We start from the raw sequence: 22,357 nt of genomic DNA on the forward strand, positions 1-22,357 counted from the left end.
ATTTGTGTTTGCATTGAGAGGAGGATCCACAGAGGTTTGAAATCATCTAAGGAGGAATGATTAGTAGAACAGGTTATTTTAATGCTGATTAGTAGGGAACGTGACCCTTTTTATGTTTGCACCGATCTGTTGTCAGGCAGGTTGTTCAGTTTCATTTCTAATTAGATTTTGCATTTGACTTTAGTTATATAATCGTTAAAATGACAGCACATGAGCTCAGGTCATCTTTTCATACGGATCATAAAAGTCACGTGAGTGTAATTTTCATAAAATCATTTATGAATGAACTAAGAGTCAGATTGGGAATTTACAGCTGGGTTCATCCTGAAGAGTTTTAGAAGTGCCGTGAAGAGTTATTTTATTCTGTTGTTCATGGCCTACCTCTCTTTGTCCCGTCATTGTGCTATTAGTAAGTGAAAGACTGCTCATTGATTCACTTCCACTTTTGACTACAGTAAATAAACTGTACATATATTTCTATAACAATCAATATTTTGTCTTCACTCCTCTTCAATATAGCAACCTTAACATTTCAAAAAGGAGTAAACCGTTCTCTTAACTGGTACAGCATATTTTCATCCCTGTCGTTTCATTTAATATACACATTCATTTTATCGAGGATGACTATTTCAGAACAAATGCATGTTAGAATATGTTTAGATGGACTTAGCCAACATACACACAGATTGTGACAGAAATGTCTTTAACGTTACTACATAGCCGATAAGAGCAGCAAGAAAAGACATGGGAATAATGGTCCGTTCACGTGCTATGGAAAATATGATATTTTCCACTTGTGAACTGGCATTTACCAGTGAGTTGCGTTCAGGTGCCTTTGTTGTCATAACGTGGTAAAACGGTGGAGATCCAGACCTGATTTTTAGCTAAAACTATTTAAGATTGCTTAAGTCATCTGCTACAGCAAGAAAATTATTTATCAAAACTCAACCGGTAAAATATATGCTGTATATTTTCTAGATCATGAATTGTATAAAAAAAAGAGGCCTCTTTCCTGTTTTTATACATTCTAATCATTCAGGCCAGCACTCTTAAAGTCTAAGTGTAATTATTGAGTGAAGCCTGCTCCTACTCCCATTCTCTAGAACAAACTCAGGTTTCTCAAACTCGGTCCTGGAGGGCCGCTGTCCTACAGAGTTTAGCTCCAACCCGGATTTGTTTGTTTGTACTCATTTATACCAACTGGCACTGGCATTTTTATATTTCCCTGCATCTTCTGTTCCTTGTGAAAGGATCTTTTCCCAGGTTGGAGAGGTTTTGTCCAAAAAGAGGAGTCATCTAAATCCCAACACACTTGAAACAGTTTTTGTTTCTCAAAAATCTATTGTAATCCTTCTTTCACCCTCCCCAAACTGTGTTGCAGTTTGCTCCTCTATATCCCCAGTCCCATAGGCACAACAATGCACTAAAACTAGTAACAGTTCACTGCACAAAACACACCAAACAATTATTAACTTTTCCCACCACAGACTATTATGTGTAGTTTACTACATCAAACTCCCTCCAAGCACTGCACTCAACAGTGTCATATTGTCACTATCCAAACAATTTGTGAATAATTTATGAACTTTGTGTGTGACAGTTGTGTCTGCGCAAGTATATTCAGACAAAGAAAGATGCATATTGTACTGTATAAATGTCAGGCATTAACAATGAGAAGCATTGGGGGGGGGGGGGGTATACGGACATCATAAGTCTGCTCAGTTCATTGGTTCAGGTAATTTGTCTATTACTTCTTTGTACAGTAGCTAGGTGTCACTAGTGAGCAATGCTGAATGAAGCTTCGAGTAATGAACCTTTGGGTGAAGCACTGAGTTGCGAGCTGCGAGGTCTGTTTCAGGAAGCCTCATTTTGCCATCAGAATCGTCTCTACTGAAAGTGTCTGCTTCATACTGAGCCAAAAAAGTTGAGTGAGATGATTACAGAAGATTCTAGCATTTCGACAGATTAGCAATAGCCACACGGTGCCGCCTACGGAACCTTTTTAGGAACATTTAATGTGATAAGCTGGACGTCTAAGAACACGTGGTGGCGTTATTACGACGTCATGGCGTAAAATAATCACTGAATCGTGTTTTTAGAAAGGAACCGTTCAAAAGAACCGATTCCCATAAACAAAGCGGACGATCCAGTGAGAGTAGCGCGAAGAGCTCGCGCTGGCAATATTCTCCTCCCACGCGCCTGGAACGTCGCTACGTTTTCACGCATGCGCGCCAGGATTTATGTCAAGGCACAAAAGTGGCGCTATATCATCTCTAGCTCTACTCCGGTAAGAATTTCTCTGGTGTTTTGATGCTGAACTGTGTGTAATTGGCCAAAGTTTTTACAACTATGTCAGCCGTGGAGCTCGAGCCAAGGAAACTATAGGGGTCACCTGTGTTCGTTCTCGAGGGTTATTTAACGTGCAATTTTACCCCGCCTGAGATTTCCCCCCTCCGCCGTGGCAGGGTGCTGTTGCCTATGCTCTCGCGCATTGTTTCGCTCGCTCTCTAATGGCGGACATGAAGCAGTGCTACCCGCTGACTGAAGGGGGCAAGATGATTCGCCAATTTGTAAATAACTATTGTTTTATTAGCTAATTGGTAGATGTGCTTTTGGGCCCTAGTTAAATTGACAAGTTTGGAATATTGAGTAAAATATTTGTAGCTGGTCACTTATAGGCGTTATAGTTGATGTTTCTTAACTGTGCAGTGCCCCCACAGGGCACCACGTGTATTGCCTTTTGATTGCCAGGGGTAAACGGGTAACTTCAATTAAACCGTCACTCAAGTCTAATATCGGCAAGAAATATGAATCCTCGTTGAACTCCCACAGAGGATTATAAGTATAGTCAAAAGCAGACGTGTTTTCTAAATGTATGTGTTAGAAGTGTGTTCATTGCAAGAGTCATAGCATTAAATAATATTGAGTGCCGTATTCATATATTCGGATATGTGATGTTAAAATGCAGTTTCTCTCCAATTTTGTCGCGGGTATTGTCATATAACTACTTCAGAGTAATTTCTCTCGCTACAATAACAATGGCGCAGTCTCGCATCCTCCCTCCAGTTCGCCGCTAATCCAATGGCTGCCTGCGCAAGAGAGGCCAGGGGTGGGAGTCGACACATGGGCCGGGGATTTTGCGTGAAGAGGGGCAGTTAGGTTGTATTGGGAGGCTCCTCCCGCCTTGGGGGTCTCGCGTAGCAAGTTAGCAGAGCCGTCGGCCTTTGAGTTTACAGAAAATAATGAAAGCCTATGAAGCACCGCGTGTTGACGTCGTCATCCGGTTGCCTTGACAGCACGCGGATCGCGGTCCGGGTGTGTGTGTGTGTGTGTGTGTGTGTGTGTGTGTGTGTGGATACGAACGGTCCGGAGTCAAGGGCACGGCCCAGGGGTGAATGGTAGGAATTGCCCCCAAATGACTTCATTATGGTGGTAATTGACACTAGTGGTGCTCGAAAAGTGCAGCTTTATGGGGCCATGAAACTGTGATGCATTTTATCGGGGACCTTCGGAAAACATTTGCGTTCGCTCAGAATGCAGACTTGGCACGCGCATGGCGCATATGCATGTGATTATATCACGTCTGAGAGGTGGATCAGTAACACTTCATGTAAGTTACTTGCCTCTCTCCAGCATCCTCATCATGGCATCATTACCCTGCAAGTAAAGCCCACAGATTTAAAATGTTAACATGTTTGTGTCACATCTGTTTGAGCAGTGTTTTTGTATTTGCTGTTTGGGGTTGCCTTCACACGGAGTCTGTGCCGGTATTGCATCCATCCACATAAGATCTCAGCTGAAACGGGGTATTCGGTGTCAAAGCCTAGGAATGGACCAAGACAGACTCCAAGCTCTGCATTGCAGTCCAGATGTATTGAAGTTCAACCAAAGTCTTTGCCTTTTGGAAATCTGTGTCTGCTATGAAAATCCATCCATTATAAAGTTGGATTACACAGATTTTTGTTTCGCATGGCTTTAAGGCTAAACTGTTGCTGTCTACATTCTTATTATCAGAGATTTACAGAGAGAGCACATGTCATTGTCATTATTTTTAACTGTACTTTAACACATCACATGCATTTACTTAATTTTGATAGAAAACACAGTATAGGTAAGTGGTGTGTGTTGAGCCGCTGTAATAAGTCTAAATGGGTCACATGTTGATGATGCAAGATTTTTTCCACATTTATTAGCCCTTTGCTTGAGTGAATACATTTGGTTGCTTAGTGATGACTGTTTCTTGATAATGATGTCATGGATACTTGGTCTTTTTAATTTTCTTGCATTTTATAATTTAAGTTTAGTAACAATTTTTTTGTCTTCCCAGAAACCCCCTTGTTGCAATTAGATTTTTTTTTAATCCCTTGGTAAATTATTAATCACGTTGACATCTGTTATTATTAACATTATAATATATATAGATAATAGATAATCTTTTTCAATTCTGTGAGGTTGTAGTCAGATTGGTTATATTGTGTTTGTCAATTTATCTTTCTTCACATTAATTTTTGTTGATTATTGCTCAATAAGCTAATTTTATTTCCTACATGTATTCGCATGGCTTTTTTGTTTCCTCAGGTAATTGTTCAGCTCATTGTGTTTGTTTCTACAGGTGGTTGCCTAAGCAATGGATGGAGATTTGGAAGCAAGGGCAGATGTTGAGGAGGTATGTACAGTCACAGGGGAGGAGGAAGAGAAAGAGGAGGAGGGGGAGGGTCATGTGAAAACTCCCAGAACAGAGCAGACTCCATCTGCAGAAGAGTCACAGACAGCACCAGACCTGCCCAAGGCCTCAGAAGACAATGATGATGATGTAGTATTGGTAGAGGGGCCTCCTGATCAGTCTCAGGGGAGAGTACAGCCTCCCAACCCCACACCTGTAGAGACCCTTGCTGCTGCCAATGACTGTGCAGAGTCGGCTACCACGGCAACAGCTTTGTCCAAGGCGCACAGTCCTCCCTCCTCTGCAGCTACCGCAGGCACAACCGCATCAACCACAGCCAAAAGCCAGAGTGAGCCAATCGTTATCGACGACGAGGAGGATTCTGAGCTCAAGGGTGCCGCCTCTTCCTCCTCGCCACCCCCTGAGGCTAAGAATGCCCTGAGCAGTACAGAGCCTGACTCTGAAATCAGAATCGCTAGCGTTACCACACTGGGAATGGACTCTTCTGCGGTTGCAATGGCAACGTCAACCACAACAGACGTAGAGGATATAAACCTCATGATCACGAATGTGACATCGCTGAAAGGCGAGGGCGGTCCAGTGGCAGATCGGTTGGAGGATTTGGGGGGGGCAGAGAATGGGCTGCAGATCAGCAGTGCATTCAGCTTGAACCCAGAGGCCCAGCAGAACCAGGGTACAGCCGGCAGACCGTCAGCCACATTCAACCCAGGACGCATTAGTGCTGCAAGCCAGCCTGTGCAGAATGGAGAAATGGGGACACACCAGAGATCTGGTAAATCATCCACATGTAGCTGCTGCTGTGTCATCCTTTACACAGAACATGATGTTCATTAGGCTTGAATGACTTGTTTCTCTATTACTAACAAAACAATACCATATCTGTATTAGAGGTTTCAATTTCCAAAGGCAGTGCGCCATTATCCGTAATGCATGTTGTGCTAAGATGTTTATACCACTAGGAAAGATGACAGACTGTCAGATATTCATATAAGCTATATGTTTTTAAAGTTGCAATAAAATGGAAGTAGCGACAGATCACTACTTCTTTATTTGAGCGAAACGGATGGTCAAAAAATGTAGGGTGGTTCAATGCATTGATTGTTGATTGTATTTTGAGATTGGAGGGGTGGCGTTTAAGAGGACTATGGTTGTAGAATTCTGGCATATGTCACCTGAAAGAAGTCTGTTGTTTTCACCGGATGGTCAAGTTATGATTTGTGTAAATATTACAAGGTCAGAATATTTAATAAATAAATTAATTAATTAAATGCAATGCACAGATAATTTGTATCATGAATTTAGAAAATATATCGGTGAATAAGGACTTTTAAGAGATGCTCTTTTGATGATCACTTGATCCATTCATGTGCATATTTTACAGTAGTTTAAGGTAGAATTTTTTTGTTTGTTACCAGTATTCAAAAACCAGAAGTTTTGCAGATTTCTTAATTGGGACTGTCATGATGTATATAAGGCTGAATATTTTTTTTGTTGTTGTTGTTCTCCTTCAGATTCATGGATCTCCCAGTCGGCCTCTTTTCCCCGTAACCAGAAGCAGCCTGGAGTGGACTCACCGTCTCCTGCAGCTCCTCTGCCCAAACCTCCCTGCCAGTCCTCCTCAGGATCCCAGCAGCCACAGCGCACCATGAAAGTCACATGCGCCAACTGTAAGAAGCCCTTGAAGAAAGGCCAGACTGCGTACCAGCGCAAAGGATCGTCCCACCTGTTCTGCTCGACGACCTGCCTGTCTGCCTTCTCCCATAAGCCCGCTCCCAAGAAGAGCTGCACCATGTGCAAGAAGTACGACTTTTTAAAATGAGTTTCAGAGAGTGAACTTATTTCTGAAAGTGTTAACCGTTGATTAAAATGACACTTAACCACTCTTGCTTTTTATAGAAATACATTGGTTTGATTGTTTTGTTTTTTGTTTAGAGTTTCATTCTCTCTTTTGTGCTTTTTTTTTTTTTCTCCAAATCAGAGACATTACCAATATGAAAGGAGGCACCATAGTGGCCCAGGTGGAGTCCAGTGAATCATTTCAGGAGTTCTGTAGCACAGGTTGCCTGGCTGCTTATGAAAACAAACAAAATCCTCAGAAGAACCAGCTCAAAACGAAGTGCACCGTTTGTGGAAAGCTCACTGAGGTCAGACCATTTACATTCTGCCATACATTTGATTTGGATTGAATCTCTCACACCCCGTCATAACCAGCTGCAGCCATGATTATAGCCCCTTTCACACAGAGATTCCGGAAAATGCTCAGATAAAGTGACCCGAGATTTTACCCGGGTTTGTTTGAACAATTTCCTTTTATCTATCAGGCCATTTGTTTCACGTTCAGTGTGTACAGACCGATTACTTCTATTAAGAATTTTATTGTGTCTGGTGTTAATCGGAATGTGAATTAGGAATCAGGGCTCTGTGCCCGCGATTCTATTTACGAATTACGATTCACAGGCGAAGATCAGTTATCATACTTGGAAAAAAAAAACTTGGTAAATAAGTTTATTGTGATTTGTGATTGTCAAATTATTTGGTAACTAAACACAATTGTTTTAGGTTTAACCGTAAACACAATCATTAAAAGGCATTCCTGAGTCTGAGGTAAATGTAACGTAACGTGACGCATGTTGTTCTCCAACTTCTCCAGCTGTTTTATTGGACATCTTTCCGCGGTTGAAAAACACTGATCGATCCGTTTTATTTCGGTAAGTTTGCAGTAAAGAGTAACAGATGATCGGTTCACGTGCCACTTGAACTGAGATCTGTTTGTGATCTTTCACGTGATCACGTCACATTTACAAGCGCCAAAACAGTGTTTATTGTTTGAATTTCGTAACAAATTTGACAGAATCTGAGAGCTGATAATATGTCTGTATTCTTTAATATACAAATCCTTATCCTAGTTTAAAAAAGCTTTGTTCGTTAATTAGTTTTTGTTACCTGATGTTTGCTCCGTAGGCCTAACTAATAAAAGCTGCAGTGATAATGGCTGAAAGGCAGCCATCGTGAACTGGTTGATGCTGGTGAATTAATGAATCCTACTATAGTAAAGGCTTAGATAATGATTATCGGCATATATTTATTAATTAATGATAAATAGTGTGATGCTTTAGAGCTAGATTATTCCCATTGCATTCAGCAAGGTTGTATACACTGCAAGTAATGCAATGTGCTTTAGGGAGTTTTTATTCTGATGGTATAATGTACAGAAATTTGTGAATTTTGACTATTTAAGCTTGTGCGGCTAAATAATTTTCATTTGCAAGAGCGCTGGAATCCTGCCTTTGAAAGTGCTGCCAATAATGGAAGGATGGTCAGAATCCTCTGATATTCATTCTGCGTATAATAGAGGTTCAATGCAACTTGATAGAAAACTAAGTACTGTCATTTTCACCCAACTTTTACTGTTGTGCATTGTATAATATAATTTTAGAGCACTATCAAGCCTTCAGTTTTGTAGCCATGGTTACCCCTATCCTTGACTGTATTTGTGGTGTATCCATAGTGATCACCTTGGGAACAAGAAACGACCATTACACCGATTTCGTAGTCTATTTGTTGATTTATAGCATTAATCTAACTTTTGAATGATCATTAAATACAATGCATCATTTTGATTTTTATTTATTTATTTATTTTTTTTGTATCTTCTCCAGATTCGACATGAGGTGAGCTTCAAGAACGTGACCCACAAGATCTGCAGTGACGCGTGTTTTAATCGCTACCGAATGGCTAACGGGCTCATTATGAACTGCTGCGAACAGTGTGGGAATTACCTGCCAAGTCGTGCCACGGCAAACCACTTTTTACTCATCGATGGTCAGCAGAAACGCTTTTGCTGTCAAAATTGCATCAGGGACTATAAACAGGTCAGCTTTTTAGTTTGATGTTTTAAAGTCCTGAGAAATTCACTCATTCCTTTCAGTTCAGTCTTTGATTGACATTCAAATCAAGAAACACTCCAAAGTCGAACTGTAAGGTCCACATCCCACAGTTCTGAGAAAATCTTATTGCACATTTGTTTCTGATTTAAAATTGTGATTTAAAAAAAAAAAGCTTTGTTATGCTGGTTTTTATTAATAATAGTAATTAGTATTATTCATTCATTCATGCAACGCATATTTAAATAAATCTGTGCCTTTGTATTTTGAAAATCACACCAAGCGATTTTGCAATTTAATTTAATTTTGCGATTTTGCACACCAAGCGAATTTGCGATTTTTGATGTTTTTAGCAGAGATACGCAGATTGATCGGCTGGTGGCCGTAGTTCAAGTGGTTTCCTATATTTGCCTTCCGTGTGTATGTGTGATGCTGATGTTGTTAATTATGTGACGCCCGAGTGCATTTGACGGGCATAAAATCAGCATCGCCAACCATGGCCGATCACCTGAAAATATCCAAGTTGGATATTGGATTTGAAAAGAAAATGGTTCTTCCAAAAGACTGTACTTTAGATGTGTGTGAATTTCCCACACCAGGAGTGTTTTATGTAGTCCTACTTTATTGCGATTACTGTTAAATGTTCTACGTAAAAGTTTTTACTAAAGAAAAGGGAGAAAATAGATATTTGTGTGTGCTGTAAAGTGCTTAGGAAAAATCAGTGCATCTGTTGTTTTTAGTGATTACTTTCAATTATTCTCTTTCCACAGACTCATGGGAAGATAGTGCAGTGTAGTGGCTGTAAAGTGATGTGCAGATCATTTGATGCCACTCAGTGTATTGGGTCAAATGGAGCCATGGAGTCTTACTGCACCACAGCCTGTATGACCAAGAGTAAATTCACAGCTGCTGCACAGAGTGAGTAGATAATCACAACCTAGAGCTGATTTTGCGACTCACTCAATGAGTGCCAAACAGCCTACATTTGTGTTCCCCTAATGCCGATTTTGCATTTCATAGCATAGCATGTGTCGAATTTGTGAGATGTCATCCTCATTTTTTGTTCTGAAGTAAATATAATGGCCATTATAGTTTTTACCACATTTATGCTCAACAGGCAATTTGATTTCTACAAACTCGGGAGTCAGACATTTGAGGTCGGAAGAACTGAGTGTCTGTTATAAATGTCAGCTCATGTTTGATCTTGTTTGTATTTGTAGATTCTGAGCCCTCATGCCACTTCTGTAAGAGAAATGCATTACCTCAATATCAGGCAACTCTGTCTGAAGGGAAGGTTTTGAGTTTCTGCAGTTCACAATGTGTCACCAAATTCCAGGTACTTCAGATGCTATTTTAGCTTTTTATATCTTGCCTTTCTTTAGAACACGGAGTAGAAGAACTCAAGCTAGTACATGCCTCATTAAATGTTTGGAATGTCAATTTCTAAGTACACATTAGAAATGTTCTACTGGTGGCTTTGTTATCTAAATGCCCCCTGCAGAATGCCACCATCCAAACATCAGCCAATGGTCAAATTCCTGCTTCAGCTTCAGAGAACATTCAGCTGAAATGCAATTACTGTCGTGGTTCCTTCAACCTGAAGCCAGAGATTCTGGAGTGGGAGGTGAGAACATTTTTATTTAGCCTATTATTTTTGTTAGATTTAAATCTTTTAATGGAATTCTTCTCCTCAAAATTAATTTTCTGCCATTATTCACTTTGTTACTTACCCATATGCAGGTATTTTTCTTAGTGTTATTATTTACTTACTGTTTGTATTATTTATTTTATTATTGTTGACATTTAGATTTTATTTTGTATTTTATATTTCTAACAATATAAAACAAAAACAAAAAAGTTACAAACCACAGACTAGTGATGCAAACCTCTACGATGCAAGTAAATCATTTGCACAAGTGACCAAATTTCACTCTAGGCTTCTAAAAAATACACTTAATTAGCCTATGGCTACTAGAAAATGGTTCAATTACAGTCACCTGGAATTGAGTGAATGGAAGGGGAATAAAATAAGTTTAGTGCAGATATAATATCATTGCCTACTGAGATTTATGCACTGTCACTTGGCTGACAGCATCCTCTGTCACTTTCTCTCACACGTGCACTTAAAGGGTTAGCTCACCCAAAAATGAAAATTAATGACTTTCTGTCCCTCCATTAAAAATGTGTGTACGGTATACTGTCCTTGTCCAAAAAGGAAAAAAAAGACCGGAAGAGAATACAATGCTGAATAAAGTCGTAGTTTTTGTTATTTTTGGACCAAAATGTATTTTTGATGCTTCAAAACATTCTAACTAGCCCACTGGTGTCACGTGGACTACTTTGATGTCTTTATTTCCATTCTGGACAAGGACCGTATACCGTACATACATTTTCAATGGAGGGACAGAAAGCTGTCAGACTAAATCAAAAATATCTTAAACTGTGTTCCGAAGATGAACGGAGGTCTTACGAGCTTGGAACGACATGAGGCTGAGTCATTAATGACATAATTTTCAATTTTGGGTGAACTAACCCTTTAACGTAAGAGAAAGAGAGAGCACATGCAGGGCTTGTTGACAGAACTGTCACTGTCCTGATAGGACCAGTACAGCTTTGTCATCAATGTTTGTTTGTTTTTGCATGCATTTTTAGTGCATGATGTGTGCAAGATGTAAAAGAGAAAGCTACGTCTGACAGTATGTGAATACTGAATTAAGCTTTCTTTCATGTATTCTTGCTCTTGAACAGACAGTGTCACACAAAATTGTCAAAATGTCCATCTTGTCGAGTATCCAAGTAAACATTGTTGGTTATGTCGTTAAGTGAACGTAAACAGTCGAGAGAGAAAAAACGCACGTGTACAGTATCAATTTATTGGATCTTAAAGTGACAGCAGCCTAATGTTCCTGCTGTCTGTTTTTATTTGTTAATCAAACACTCAGTGCAAAAAATCACTCAATGCTCTTGTTTGAATAACTTTAGGGATTCACCTTCATTTCATTTTATACAGTTAAGACTATGCAGTGTTATTTTACATTTGATTACACTACTTCATTCAATTTCTGTAACTAATCTAACTAATATATATCTAACAATGCATCTAGCTACTGTTAGATCTACCTGTAAAATCTGAATAGCACTGCTTATTTTAATTTGCATCTTTGTTCTATTGTATTTGTGCTATTGCTTGTAGTTTGATAATTTGTTTTTATTTTATTACATAATTTAGATTGTTGGCACAAATTATTTCCCTGAATATCTGATCTCTGCAGGATAAAGTCCATCAGTTTTGCAGTAAGGCCTGTTGTGATGACTACAAGAAGCTCCACTGCATAGTGACGTTCTGCGAGTACTGTCAGGAAGAGAAGACTCTGCATGAGTCCGTGAAGTTCTCGGGGGTGAAGAGGCCCTTTTGTAGTGAAGGTCATTATTCTGTTTACAGTCAAATAGCTGGGCGCGTTTAACAGCACATTGTCCTGTGATTAAATCTACTGCTGTTCACATCATGACTTGTTGTGTGATTTTCATCTTTATGATATGAGGACTGTGTTCTAATGAATTTGATTAATTATTTTAAATGACTTACAAAATGTATTCATAATGACAGATGTGATATATCTGGCTGTATTTTTATTCCTTCTGCAGGCTGTAAGTTACTGTTCAAGCAGGATTTCACCAGGCGTCTGGGCCTGAAGTGTGTCACTTGCAACCATTGCACCCAGATGTGTAAGAAATCTGTCACTAAACAGATAGACGGAGTCAGCAGGGACTTCTGCAGTGAGACGTGTGCTAAAAAGTTTGACGACTGGTATTACAAGGTACACTGATTTGATCATTCCTGGCTTTAAGATCATGTGACCAAGTCTTGATCATTCTGCTTGTTCGCTGAACACAAGGGATTGTACGGGGCTGACATATTGCATTGAACTGATGTTTGAAAAAAATAAAGGCGTCCAGATTAAAATACACTTGTATGTAGGACTATTATGAGGTAGTGCATTTTTATGGAAACTGTTGATATCGGAGATCGTTTTCATACTTAAAATTATTTTCTGTTCGAAATTACAGTAATGATCTTTGACTCCAAACTGTGCTGCAGTAATTTGAAATATGTATTTGTGTTGTCCACTAGGCGGCGCGCTGCGACTGCTGTAAGGTACAGGGGAACCTGACAGAGTCTGTGCAGTGGCGTGCAGAGATGAAGCATTTCTGTGACCAGCAGTGTCTCCTGCGCTTCTACTGCCAGCAAAACGAGCCCGACATGGCCACACAGAAAGGCCCGGAAAACACAGCTTTAGGTACAGTATAAAACCCCACATCTGGAAATATGCACATTTAAATTATTCTGTCGTGTTTAAAATGAAATCCTTTGGTCAATTTTTAGTGTTTGGAGGACCAACCCAAGCAGCTAAGATGGTGAGGGTGCTGTCAGTTTTGACTGAATCATTCTTAAAAATGAAACTACAGATTGGCACATAGTAGTCGTTTCAATTCACTGTAGTCCATTTTTATTGTGACTCTTGCAGTCGTTTACTCAGGGGCCTGTATCGTATGCGGGTGGAGGGGTCCTGAAGGATGTGAAGAATAAAGCTGTGCTCTGTAAGCCCCTCACCATGACCAAGGCCACCTACTGCAAACCCCACATGCAGAGTAAACCGCTGCAGACAGGTGAGCACCTTCTGTTCTGTGACGATACAATACAATTTTATTTGTACAGCACGTTTAAGAACTATTGACGTTCTAAGACGTGGTTTAAAACCAGACTGAAATTTCTCATAAATCTGGCTATTTTAAAAAAGACTGGAGTTGGCTCAAAACCACTTTTTCTATAATTTTTGCATACAAATTTATGCATACAAATGCATAAACTTTCTGGAAAAGAGCAAGGATTATGTGCTTTAGTTTCTGCTTCCCCTCAGATGAGGCAGGCCTGGAGGGCTCAGGAAAGGAGTATGTTCCTGTTCCAATCCCTGTTCCCGTTTACATCCCAGTACCCATGAACCTCTATGCTCAGGCCACACCCACTCCTATTGCAATACCTGTACCGGTAAGTGTTTCCTCACAGACTGAAAGCATCATATTGTTTTCAATTGCAGTACATATATAAAAATATATATATTATGGGCTGTTAAATGCTTAATTCTTTAATTGGTTTATTAACGTTCTAAGCAATTACTTTCCAGTAAACGCACAGCTAAAGTAAAAAAAGTTTCAGGCAGTTTTTGTCCGCATTACAGATCTGTATCCTTTGCCAAATTAGCAGCAAAATGGCAAAAGAATCAAAACACACAAAATAAATAAATATATATTATATACAATAAATCAATAGGATAAAAATTAGAGGTGCACCGTTTGCAATTTTCTTGGCCGATTCCAATTTTATATATATATATATATATATATATATATATATATATATTTTTTTTTTTTTTTTTTTTTTTAAGTGTAACCTGCCAATACGGATTTTTGCAGATTTCTTTCTAAGAACTATAATTGGCAACAGATACAAACAAAAATGCACTTTTCTTAAATTAAAATTTTTCATTTCATAAAGTCAGTAATAAACAAATTGCAAATAAACAGCACAAATACATAAATAGAGATGAAATAGAGAGATATGAAATAAACATGGCTTTTAGTTTTCAGGTGGGTCTAACAGTAGCCTATATTCAGGTAAGAAAAACTACAGAAATTGCAAATGTAAAATAACACTGGATATTATCATCTTCATATTATGATTATCATCTAACACTGGTCTTCATTATCAAATCAAATTATCAAAATTTTTATTACAGACTTAAGGTCCAAATCTTACCCACAACAATACATGAATACACCATAAATGCACATGCATACCTACACATAAAAACAAACAAAATAATAAAAGAAAATCATTGTTCTATTAGAAGACTATTATACCATTGTTTCCACATTCGGGATTAGTAGCATGTAGTACTTGGCCATATGTTAGATAAGCCTGTTGTTATTTCTTGTTTCATTATAAAAATGAAATGCAGATTAATTTCTTGTTTCATTATAAAAATGAAATGCAGATTAATCCTTACAATTAATGTTACAAAAGTTATTCAGTCAAGAGCAGAGGGTCATTTTATTTTGTTTTTTGAATAACATGACCGCAGCAGCATGGTTTATTTTGGTCTTAAAGAATTAGATAATTGTGAACTTGGTGTCGTCTTCACTCACACTAAATAACTTCCAAGCCAATGACATGTTTACATGTGGCTATGAGTGCGAGCGTGGCTGTGATGTTGTTGCCTGCGCCATTGGTAACAAAATGGGCCGGATTGAATTTGGAAAGACGTGAGACCGATCCGGGCCAAGCAAATGGAAAATCGGCCAGTCCCTGGTCAGCTGATCAGTGCATCTCTAATAGAAATAACAACTATTTCCATGAAATGATATTTATTACCAATGGGAAATGCTCTCTCTCCCATACAAACACTTACAGTAGGCACACACGTTCACACACTTTTCCCAGTCGCAAGGTGGTAATGTTGCTGTTCTTGAAGCAGTTCAACTTGCAGCTTTGCTATTGGTAGCGACGCTGCTGCTTTAATCAATGAATCTCTAATAACTACATTAGTCTGCATACCAATGAGATGTTAGAAATTAGTCCTACACACAAGAGCATTTTAAGGACAAAAACCTGACAAATGTCTTAACATCTGAATAAAACATCTGAACAATGTCGTTTGAGGTGTGAAAGTGCTTTGTTGTACTTATATTCTTTTATTCATTAATGTATTTAAATTAATAAAACAAATATTTTATTAGATAGATAGATAGACAGACCCACCCTATTGATCTCTAGCTCGTTCTGGTGCTTTCAGGTGCCTGTGCCAGTGTTTCTACCAACCACGCTGCAGAACGCTGAGCAGATTGTGAAGACCATCAATGAGCTCAAAGCCAAAGTACCCTCTGACCCCCTTGAAGCTGATCTAATAGCGATGGCTGAAGTGATTGCACATGAAGAAGATGAGAATCCAAAATGCTCAAGTATGTACCTGTTAGGATGATTGCATGATTCTGCAAAATTAGTCACTGCCTTTACCTCACACAGATTCTCATTTCTCAGCTTTTTAACACCCACACCACTTCTGCTCCAGTAGCAATCCCACAATCCCTTCTTTATAGGGATGTACCAAAATCATAATTCTGGGCCGAATAAATACATTAAGTAAATACAAGTCAACACACCAATATAAGTAACACCAAAATTGGACAAAAAATACATTAAAACTAAGGATGTTAACAATTAATCGGAAATTGATTAATTGTCGCCAATACATTTTAATCAATAAAATGTATTTATTGGCGATTAAGCAGGTTAATATCAGTGACCTGTTATGTGACTAAGTTTGCCTGTGCATTTGCAGCCTTTTTGTGCAAATGTAAGTTGTACTATTGTTTATTTTGTGTAGGCATTTATGATGCATTTGGTTAAGAATTAATGCGGTGATCAGCTTCAGCGTGTGCAGCTCAAACTAATACCATGGCTGCATGACTAATATCAACTATGATTGAGACTGTCATGTTACATAACATTATAGAGAGAACAATATTGTAATTAAAATAAATTCATTATTTGGATTTAGTTGCCGTTTTATTGCGTTGCTCCAGAAAGAGCGTGTCCGCAACTTGAGTCATTCTGAATGGCACATAACTTAGTTCAAGTTCACTTGTGCATTCGTGTCATTTTGTGCAGATATAACTTTTAATATTTTTTTTATTTTGTACATATCTGATTTATCTAATTTAGGATGCATTTCTTTGAGTTAAATAACGTCCTAGCAGAGTTCTCTAGTTTGCCGGTGAGGGGTGGCATATATTTTCAACTGACGTTTTCTACCTTGCCTTTTTTTCCTTTTTTTTTTTTTTTTTTTTGTCTTTCTGCTAAAAAAATGAAAATTTAATTTTCGCTCAATAGTTTTCGCTGGCTGAAATTTTGGTGCATCCCACTTCTTTATAAACCTGTCTTTTCTCTCCATTCACACTGCACCTGTGTTTCTTGTTAAAATTACATGTCTATTGTGTCTTCTTGAACATTTTGTAGAATCATCCAAAAACCCCTTTTTTGTAGGCATCAAATGTGAAAAGAGCAGTGGAGAATGGAAGATGGAAAATGTAAAACATGAAAATGGTAGTGGTAGCTCAGAAGAGGAGGAGGAAGACGACAAGTATGAACCAGATTTAGACCTGGAGAAGGACCTGCCCCTTGGTACTGTACCACCAAATGAACATGATTTTTATTTTAAAAGATTTGATTATATTATGTTTTTTTAATGTTTGGAGGGAACATTTCCCTTTTTACCCATCGTGATGTCTACCTTGAAGTATTTTCTTGTATCTCTCTGATTATGTTTTCACTGTTTCCAAATCGCAAACTTGTATGTAGTAAAGACATTGCTCTTGTCCATTCCAGCTACAGAACCCATCCTGGTTGAGCGTCTAGATACAGACATGCTCTTCTCATTGCCTCCAGTCCTGGCTGAGGAGAAAGAGAAGTCGCCTCGGCCCAGAACCAGGAGGAGGGTAATGAATGCATCCAGCCCAATAACATCACATCCTGTGCTGTCCTGTGATTAGAAAACCATTTGCTGTTCACATGCTGATGTGTTGTGATTGCTGAAGTTTTATATGAGGCTCATAGTCAAAGAGGTGGCCGATTGTTAACGATAGCCGTGTATGTGCTAATGTTTCTGACCTACTTTTGCTGCAGGGTCAGAAGAGGCGGGCAGTAGAGGAAGAGTCTTTATCTTCGTCACCAACCGTAGAGTCCTCAGCAGCAGAAACTTCTTTCCTCTTGAGCTCCAGATACGGCCTAAACGCATGGAGGAGATGGGCAACATCTGAAGCCTCACCGTCCAGTCAATCCAAAGGAAAGGAGAGCCAGAAAGAAGGTTTTCTCGATATAATTGATCTGTACAAAGTTCATTCAGTTTGATGCATGATTTGTTGATTGTAATGTTGGTCCTAGGGAAATTTTCATAAACATTTGTTTGGTTTACATGTGCTCAATGATTATAACTTCACTGCTGTTCACATTCTGAAACCATTTTGTTGATCACTTTGAGTTATGAGGGCACTTTTTTTTCGATACTTATGAATTGATTGTAGAATCACACTCTTGCCATGTTCCTGTAAACAAGTGTCTTACAAAGTCCTAAAGATAATCTTAAAATGTCTCTCTATGCTCTACTGATGTTGCTCAAGGTAATTTGTTTTGTTTCTCATGGGCAGTTAGTTTAAAAGGTAGTCTCCTGTCCCTGAGCCCAGCAGAGCTGAATCAGTCTTTATCCTGCTTCGTCAAAGAGGTGTGTCGTCCCAACGGGGAGCGCTATACTCCAGACAGCCTCCTTTACCTCTGTCTCAGCATCCAGAAGGTGAGACTGTTGTCTTGCATCACATCCTGAGTCTTGCACATGCTTGTTGCCCATTAAAGGTGTAAAAAAGGGTCATTAGAACAATGCTTCTCAAACACCCAATTCAAGTATTGCAGTCTTTACTCATGAGCTGGCATTTCAGTAAACCTGTGCATTTGATATAAATGAACATTACGATGTGCTTATGGAAATACAATATGCATAAATAAAAATGCATAGATGCAGGTTTTTCCTCCAGAGTAAGGTTGTACAATTGATAACGCATTAATTAAATACATTTAAAAAATCCGATTGTTGCCTTTTGCAATTTTATTTGCAGATATACAAGTGTCATTCTTCAATTTGGTTCTACCTTTATTAATTTTTGTATTACACCTTGTCTTTTGGTCAAAGTAAGGATTCCCCGATATTAAAATTGTCTGATATTGATAAGCAGGTAATTGCCATCCCCCAAAATCACCCATAGAAATCAATGGAAGACTATCAAATTTTCTTTACATAATTTGTCAAAAAAAGATAATTTACTATCCATAAAGAAAACAAAAATGAAGAGATGATATATCACACAAACAAAAGGACACTTTTTAAAGTTCCAAACTTCAAAGCCATCTTGTGATGAGACAATCCTGAATAAAATTACAAGTCATATTCCTAGTTCAAAATCAAAACTTCCCATAGATTGAAAAGGAGACCATGATCAAGTAGTTAAGTTCTAGCGAACTAGGTCAAGGCTTGAGCACTCCAGGGTTAAGTGGTGTCCAGTGATTATATCATTTGCTGTTCACATCCAGAAAAATGATGTTGATGCTTTTGCTATGAGGACACATGACACTGCTCATTGGAAACTGACCCAGTCAGGCATTTGTCTTGCGATGTGCTGTCATGTGTTTATCACATTTTGTGGGTGTTTTGTAGTATTTGCAGGACAAGGGAAGGATCGATGACCTCTTTAGTGACCCACAATACCACATGTTTGGGGAAGAACTGAACAAGCTCCTCAAAGACTGGCAACCCAGTGTCCTTCCTGATGGTAAGTGTGAATATATCTTTCTAATTTTCTAATATTGAAATGTCCAATGATTATAACTATTGCTGTTCACATTCTGAAAAATGCTGTTGACTCAATCCAACTATGAGGACATTTCACACACAAGAAGCGCTCAGTAAATTTCCTTCAACCTGAATTTGAATGTTGTGTAATATTATTGCTGATTAGAAATACATTAACGGTTTGCATGAGCTGTTATGATCAGTGTTGTTCCAGTGTTAAGTGTGAGTGGTTTTGTATTGAGGTTCTCGGTGGGGTCGTGTGGAAGAGCAGCATCTGTGGAGCAGCGGTCAGCTCGGGGAGCAGACACCCTCCGTCCTACTGAGATCCCTCATATATCTTAACACCAAATACTTTGGTCTTCGCACCACTGAACAGCACTTACGCCTCTCGTTTGGAAATGTCTACGGCCCTAGCAGCTCCAAACCGCACAGCCATGAGACCACCGTCTGTATACGCATCCCCTCCATCTCACAGGAACAGCACGGTGTGTTCCTCTGAAGCACTAATCCATAGCTAAATTACATGCATTTAAAATCTAAAGCATTTAAAAGTTACTTTTTATATATTTATTTTATCATTAGTATTGCTGTTATTCTGCAACAGATTTTTATTTTCACTCTTTTTGGTTTGAGCTGTTTGCTGAAATTTTGTCTGTTTTATAACTGATGCTGAAATGTGTCTCTTTTTCCATAGAGCAATCAGGAAGTAAGAGGAGGCGTAAAGATGATTGTGACTCAAACTTTGAGGCGGACAGTGGTTCAGGAGGATCTGGTCACTGTCCTGTTAAGAAACACGAGTGCCGACTCTATGAGCTTTACCTTTCAAAGTGGTGAGTCTCACATAAGTTTATTTGTTGGTGTGCAGATCCTTTGGCCGAGCACCAGCTCTATTTCGGTGGGAAAGAGCAACCCAATACCATGATTAGCTAGTTCAAGTTGTTTTGAACTAAACAGTGTCCAGTGATTATAACATTTGCTGTTCACATTCTGAAATATGGTGTTGACACTTGTAGTATGAGGACACATCATAGTCTGTAAAAAGACCCTGCCAGATTCAGCTGTGCTGTCAGAATTTCTGTGTTGGTGTGGTATTAATGTAAACTATTTGAAAAAATGTATAGGCCAGACAAAACAAACAAAATTAAGACTTTAATTCAGCAAGGATCAAAAGTGACCATTTTCTATTTCAAATAAATTGTTGTTGCTTTGAGTTTGAACTTTGTTGTATTAGTTTAAGGATCTTAAATTATGTTACACTTATAAGAAATGTTTCTTGAGCTGCAAATCAGCATATTAGAGGGATTTCTGAAGGATCATGTGATATTGAAACTCGTGTAATGATGCAGAAAATTCAGTTTTTATGATCATTTATTTCCTATCACAGGAATAAAATATTTTTTTAATTTTACATTTTAAAAAATCTTGCCAACCCCAAAACTTTTATCCATAGTGTAGCTGTAAATATGCAAAGGAGATTATATTTGATAATTTTCCAAAAAGGTTCAAACGACAATCACCAGTCACAATGACAACTAGAGATTCACCCGCTGTAAAATGCAAAAGACTTTGTTCAAACTTCGGAGTGCGAAAACAAGGATGCATATCTGAAGGACATTGCATGTAGTCATACAATGCTGACATTGTTAACATTAACAATTTGATAACAAAGTAAAGTTTGCATGGTTTGTGATATGATAACATAAGCGATTGTTAGATTTAATCAGCACAATTTACTGCAATTTCAAAACCAGAACAAAAGTGGATGTTACTTGTTCAGAGGACATTTTCTGGTGAAAATTATATTGGTCATACTTCCAAAAAGAATAATCTGGGATTCTGAATGCCAGTATCCACATCAGCGTGGTGACGGACAGCTGCACACTCTCCTCAAACATTGTGTTCATCCACACTGTGCAGTGTCGAATTACAACTCGCATAAATTTGATAATTCCGCGAATGACTGCAGATTTCGAACAGAGATGGCGACAGAGGAAAGACTGCAGCTTTAAGCAAATTTCAAAAATGAATATCCTTTTTTTTATACTGTGATTCCAAAAAATAGTTGATATTAGGGTTTTATTTAGATGTAAATCAGTTTATCTCCCGTAGCATGAAGACATTTTTGTATTTTTATGTCAGCCAGATTTTTTTTAATATCGCTGTATCTCTATTTCTCGGTGGGATCTGACTGCTGTTTTTGTTATTTAACCCGTCTCCTCTCTTTCCCCTCAGCCCAGAGTCTGTGAGACAGAGGACAGATTTTTTTTACATGAAGCCAGAGGTCTCTGCATCCTCGGACAGTCCGCTGTGGTTCAGCTCGACACCTCTAGAGAATAGCGTGCTGGCTAGGCTCCTGCCTCGAATGCTGCTGGTCAGAGATATCTATAGAGACAACCAGCAGGAGGAGGAGGGAGTCTAGAGGCCGATGTACTAAAGACTTCTTACTATGCTGTCGTGACACCCTGTGCATCACCAACGAGCTGCTTACCATGTCACACCCTGTCACTCTCCCTTTAAACACACTGATCTCAATACAGCTAAGAGATGATGTCAGGATGGATTTTGGTGGGATAATGCTGATTCACATCAGTCTTCCCAAAGACCCTAAGGAGTTTTCTCCAGAAACAAGACTTAAAGGATGCTGCTTTCTTCTTTATTTTTCCCCTTTTCAATTTGTTGGAAACTTGTGTTCATGTAGCATTACTTGTGTGGCCACTGTGGTCTAAAAATATTTCTAAATCTACACAAGAACTTTGGTCCTTAAGGAAAGTAATGTTTTTTTGTTTTGTTTTTTTCCTGCCCAAAAAGCCTTCTAAAGATTACATTTATTTATTACTGTTGATTGACATCTGTTAAAGAGAGTCCAAGATTTTGTAATAGCAGGGCAGGGTGTGTGTGTTGGACGCTGTGCCATGTGTGCAAATTCTCTGGCCTTCCATAATAGCATTAAAACCTGCTGCAGCCCTGGACCTCTTCTTTGTGCGAGTGGAATGAGTGTGTTTGTGAATGTGCCTCTTTCCCTCCCCTTTCTTCTGTTGTTTTGGAGTAGATTGGATAGGAGTTGGTTCTGCACAGCCAATGCTTTACCGGCATTGAACCTTTAAGTGTGAAACTATTCCTCTGAACAATCAAGTGTATGAAATTTTGACTTTGAATTTCATCTGCAGCACATGCTGATGCACCGAAAAGCAGAGACATATTATTTGCTCTGTACTCTTCCTGGAGTCTTGAGTAATTTGAAGGATGTGCATGTTGTGCACAAAAGTAATTAAAAGTTACGTACAAAACACTTAGCTTATGCAAGATTAAAAGTGATTTATTTATACGGTGAAAGT

At 38.7% G+C, this 22,357-nt stretch overlaps 1 protein-coding gene across 3 annotated transcripts; it reads left to right on the forward strand.

The window, feature by feature from the left end:
- Nucleotides 1–2,147: 2,147 nt before the first annotated feature.
- Nucleotides 2,148–21,991, forward strand: zmym2 (zinc finger, MYM-type 2). 3 transcript variants are annotated; one of them, XM_039655527.2, is made up of 23 exons: nucleotides 2,148–2,287; nucleotides 4,613–5,456; nucleotides 6,196–6,484; nucleotides 6,663–6,828; nucleotides 8,344–8,556; nucleotides 9,339–9,486; nucleotides 9,789–9,904; nucleotides 10,070–10,192; nucleotides 11,841–11,991; nucleotides 12,214–12,386; nucleotides 12,701–12,866; nucleotides 12,953–12,984; nucleotides 13,095–13,236; nucleotides 13,488–13,615; nucleotides 15,420–15,585; nucleotides 16,670–16,807; nucleotides 17,012–17,121; nucleotides 17,309–17,489; nucleotides 17,830–17,972; nucleotides 18,888–19,002; nucleotides 19,265–19,507; nucleotides 19,717–19,852; nucleotides 21,255–21,991. In XM_039655527.2, the coding sequence occupies exons 2-23, from the start codon at nucleotides 4,628–4,630 to the stop codon at nucleotides 21,439–21,441; spliced, it is 4,095 nt and encodes a 1,364-aa protein (XP_039511461.2). In that variant the 5' UTR covers nucleotides 2,148–2,287; nucleotides 4,613–4,627; the 3' UTR covers nucleotides 21,442–21,991. The 3 variants fall into 3 exon arrangements, with proteins under 3 accessions (XP_039511461.2, XP_088989412.1, XP_039511462.2); XM_089133286.1 differs by lacking the exon at nucleotides 2,148–2,287 and adding an exon at nucleotides 2,459–2,570; XM_039655528.2 differs by lacking the exon at nucleotides 2,148–2,287 and adding an exon at nucleotides 3,355–3,610.
- The last annotated feature ends 366 nt before the right edge of the window (nucleotides 21,992–22,357 follow it).

Source organism: Pimephales promelas, chromosome 7 (assembly GCF_988280905.1).
Source record: "Pimephales promelas chromosome 7, fPimPro1.hap1.1, whole genome shotgun sequence".
In the NCBI taxonomy this organism is placed as follows: Eukaryota; Metazoa; Chordata; class Actinopteri; order Cypriniformes; family Leuciscidae; genus Pimephales; species Pimephales promelas.

Excerpts from the sequence above, each read along its gene's own strand:
- zmym2 (XM_039655527.2), top strand. The coding sequence starts at position 4,628 with ATGGATGGAGATTTGGAAGCAAGGGCAGATGTTGAGGAGGTATGTACA. Across the intron at positions 9,487-9,788 it reads ATTCACAGCTGCTGCACAGA|ATTCTGAGCCCTCATGCCAC; the intron begins GTGAGTAGATAA and ends TTGTATTTGTAG. Across the intron at positions 12,985-13,094 it reads CAACCCAAGCAGCTAAGATG|TCGTTTACTCAGGGGCCTGT; the intron begins GTGAGGGTGCTG and ends TGACTCTTGCAG.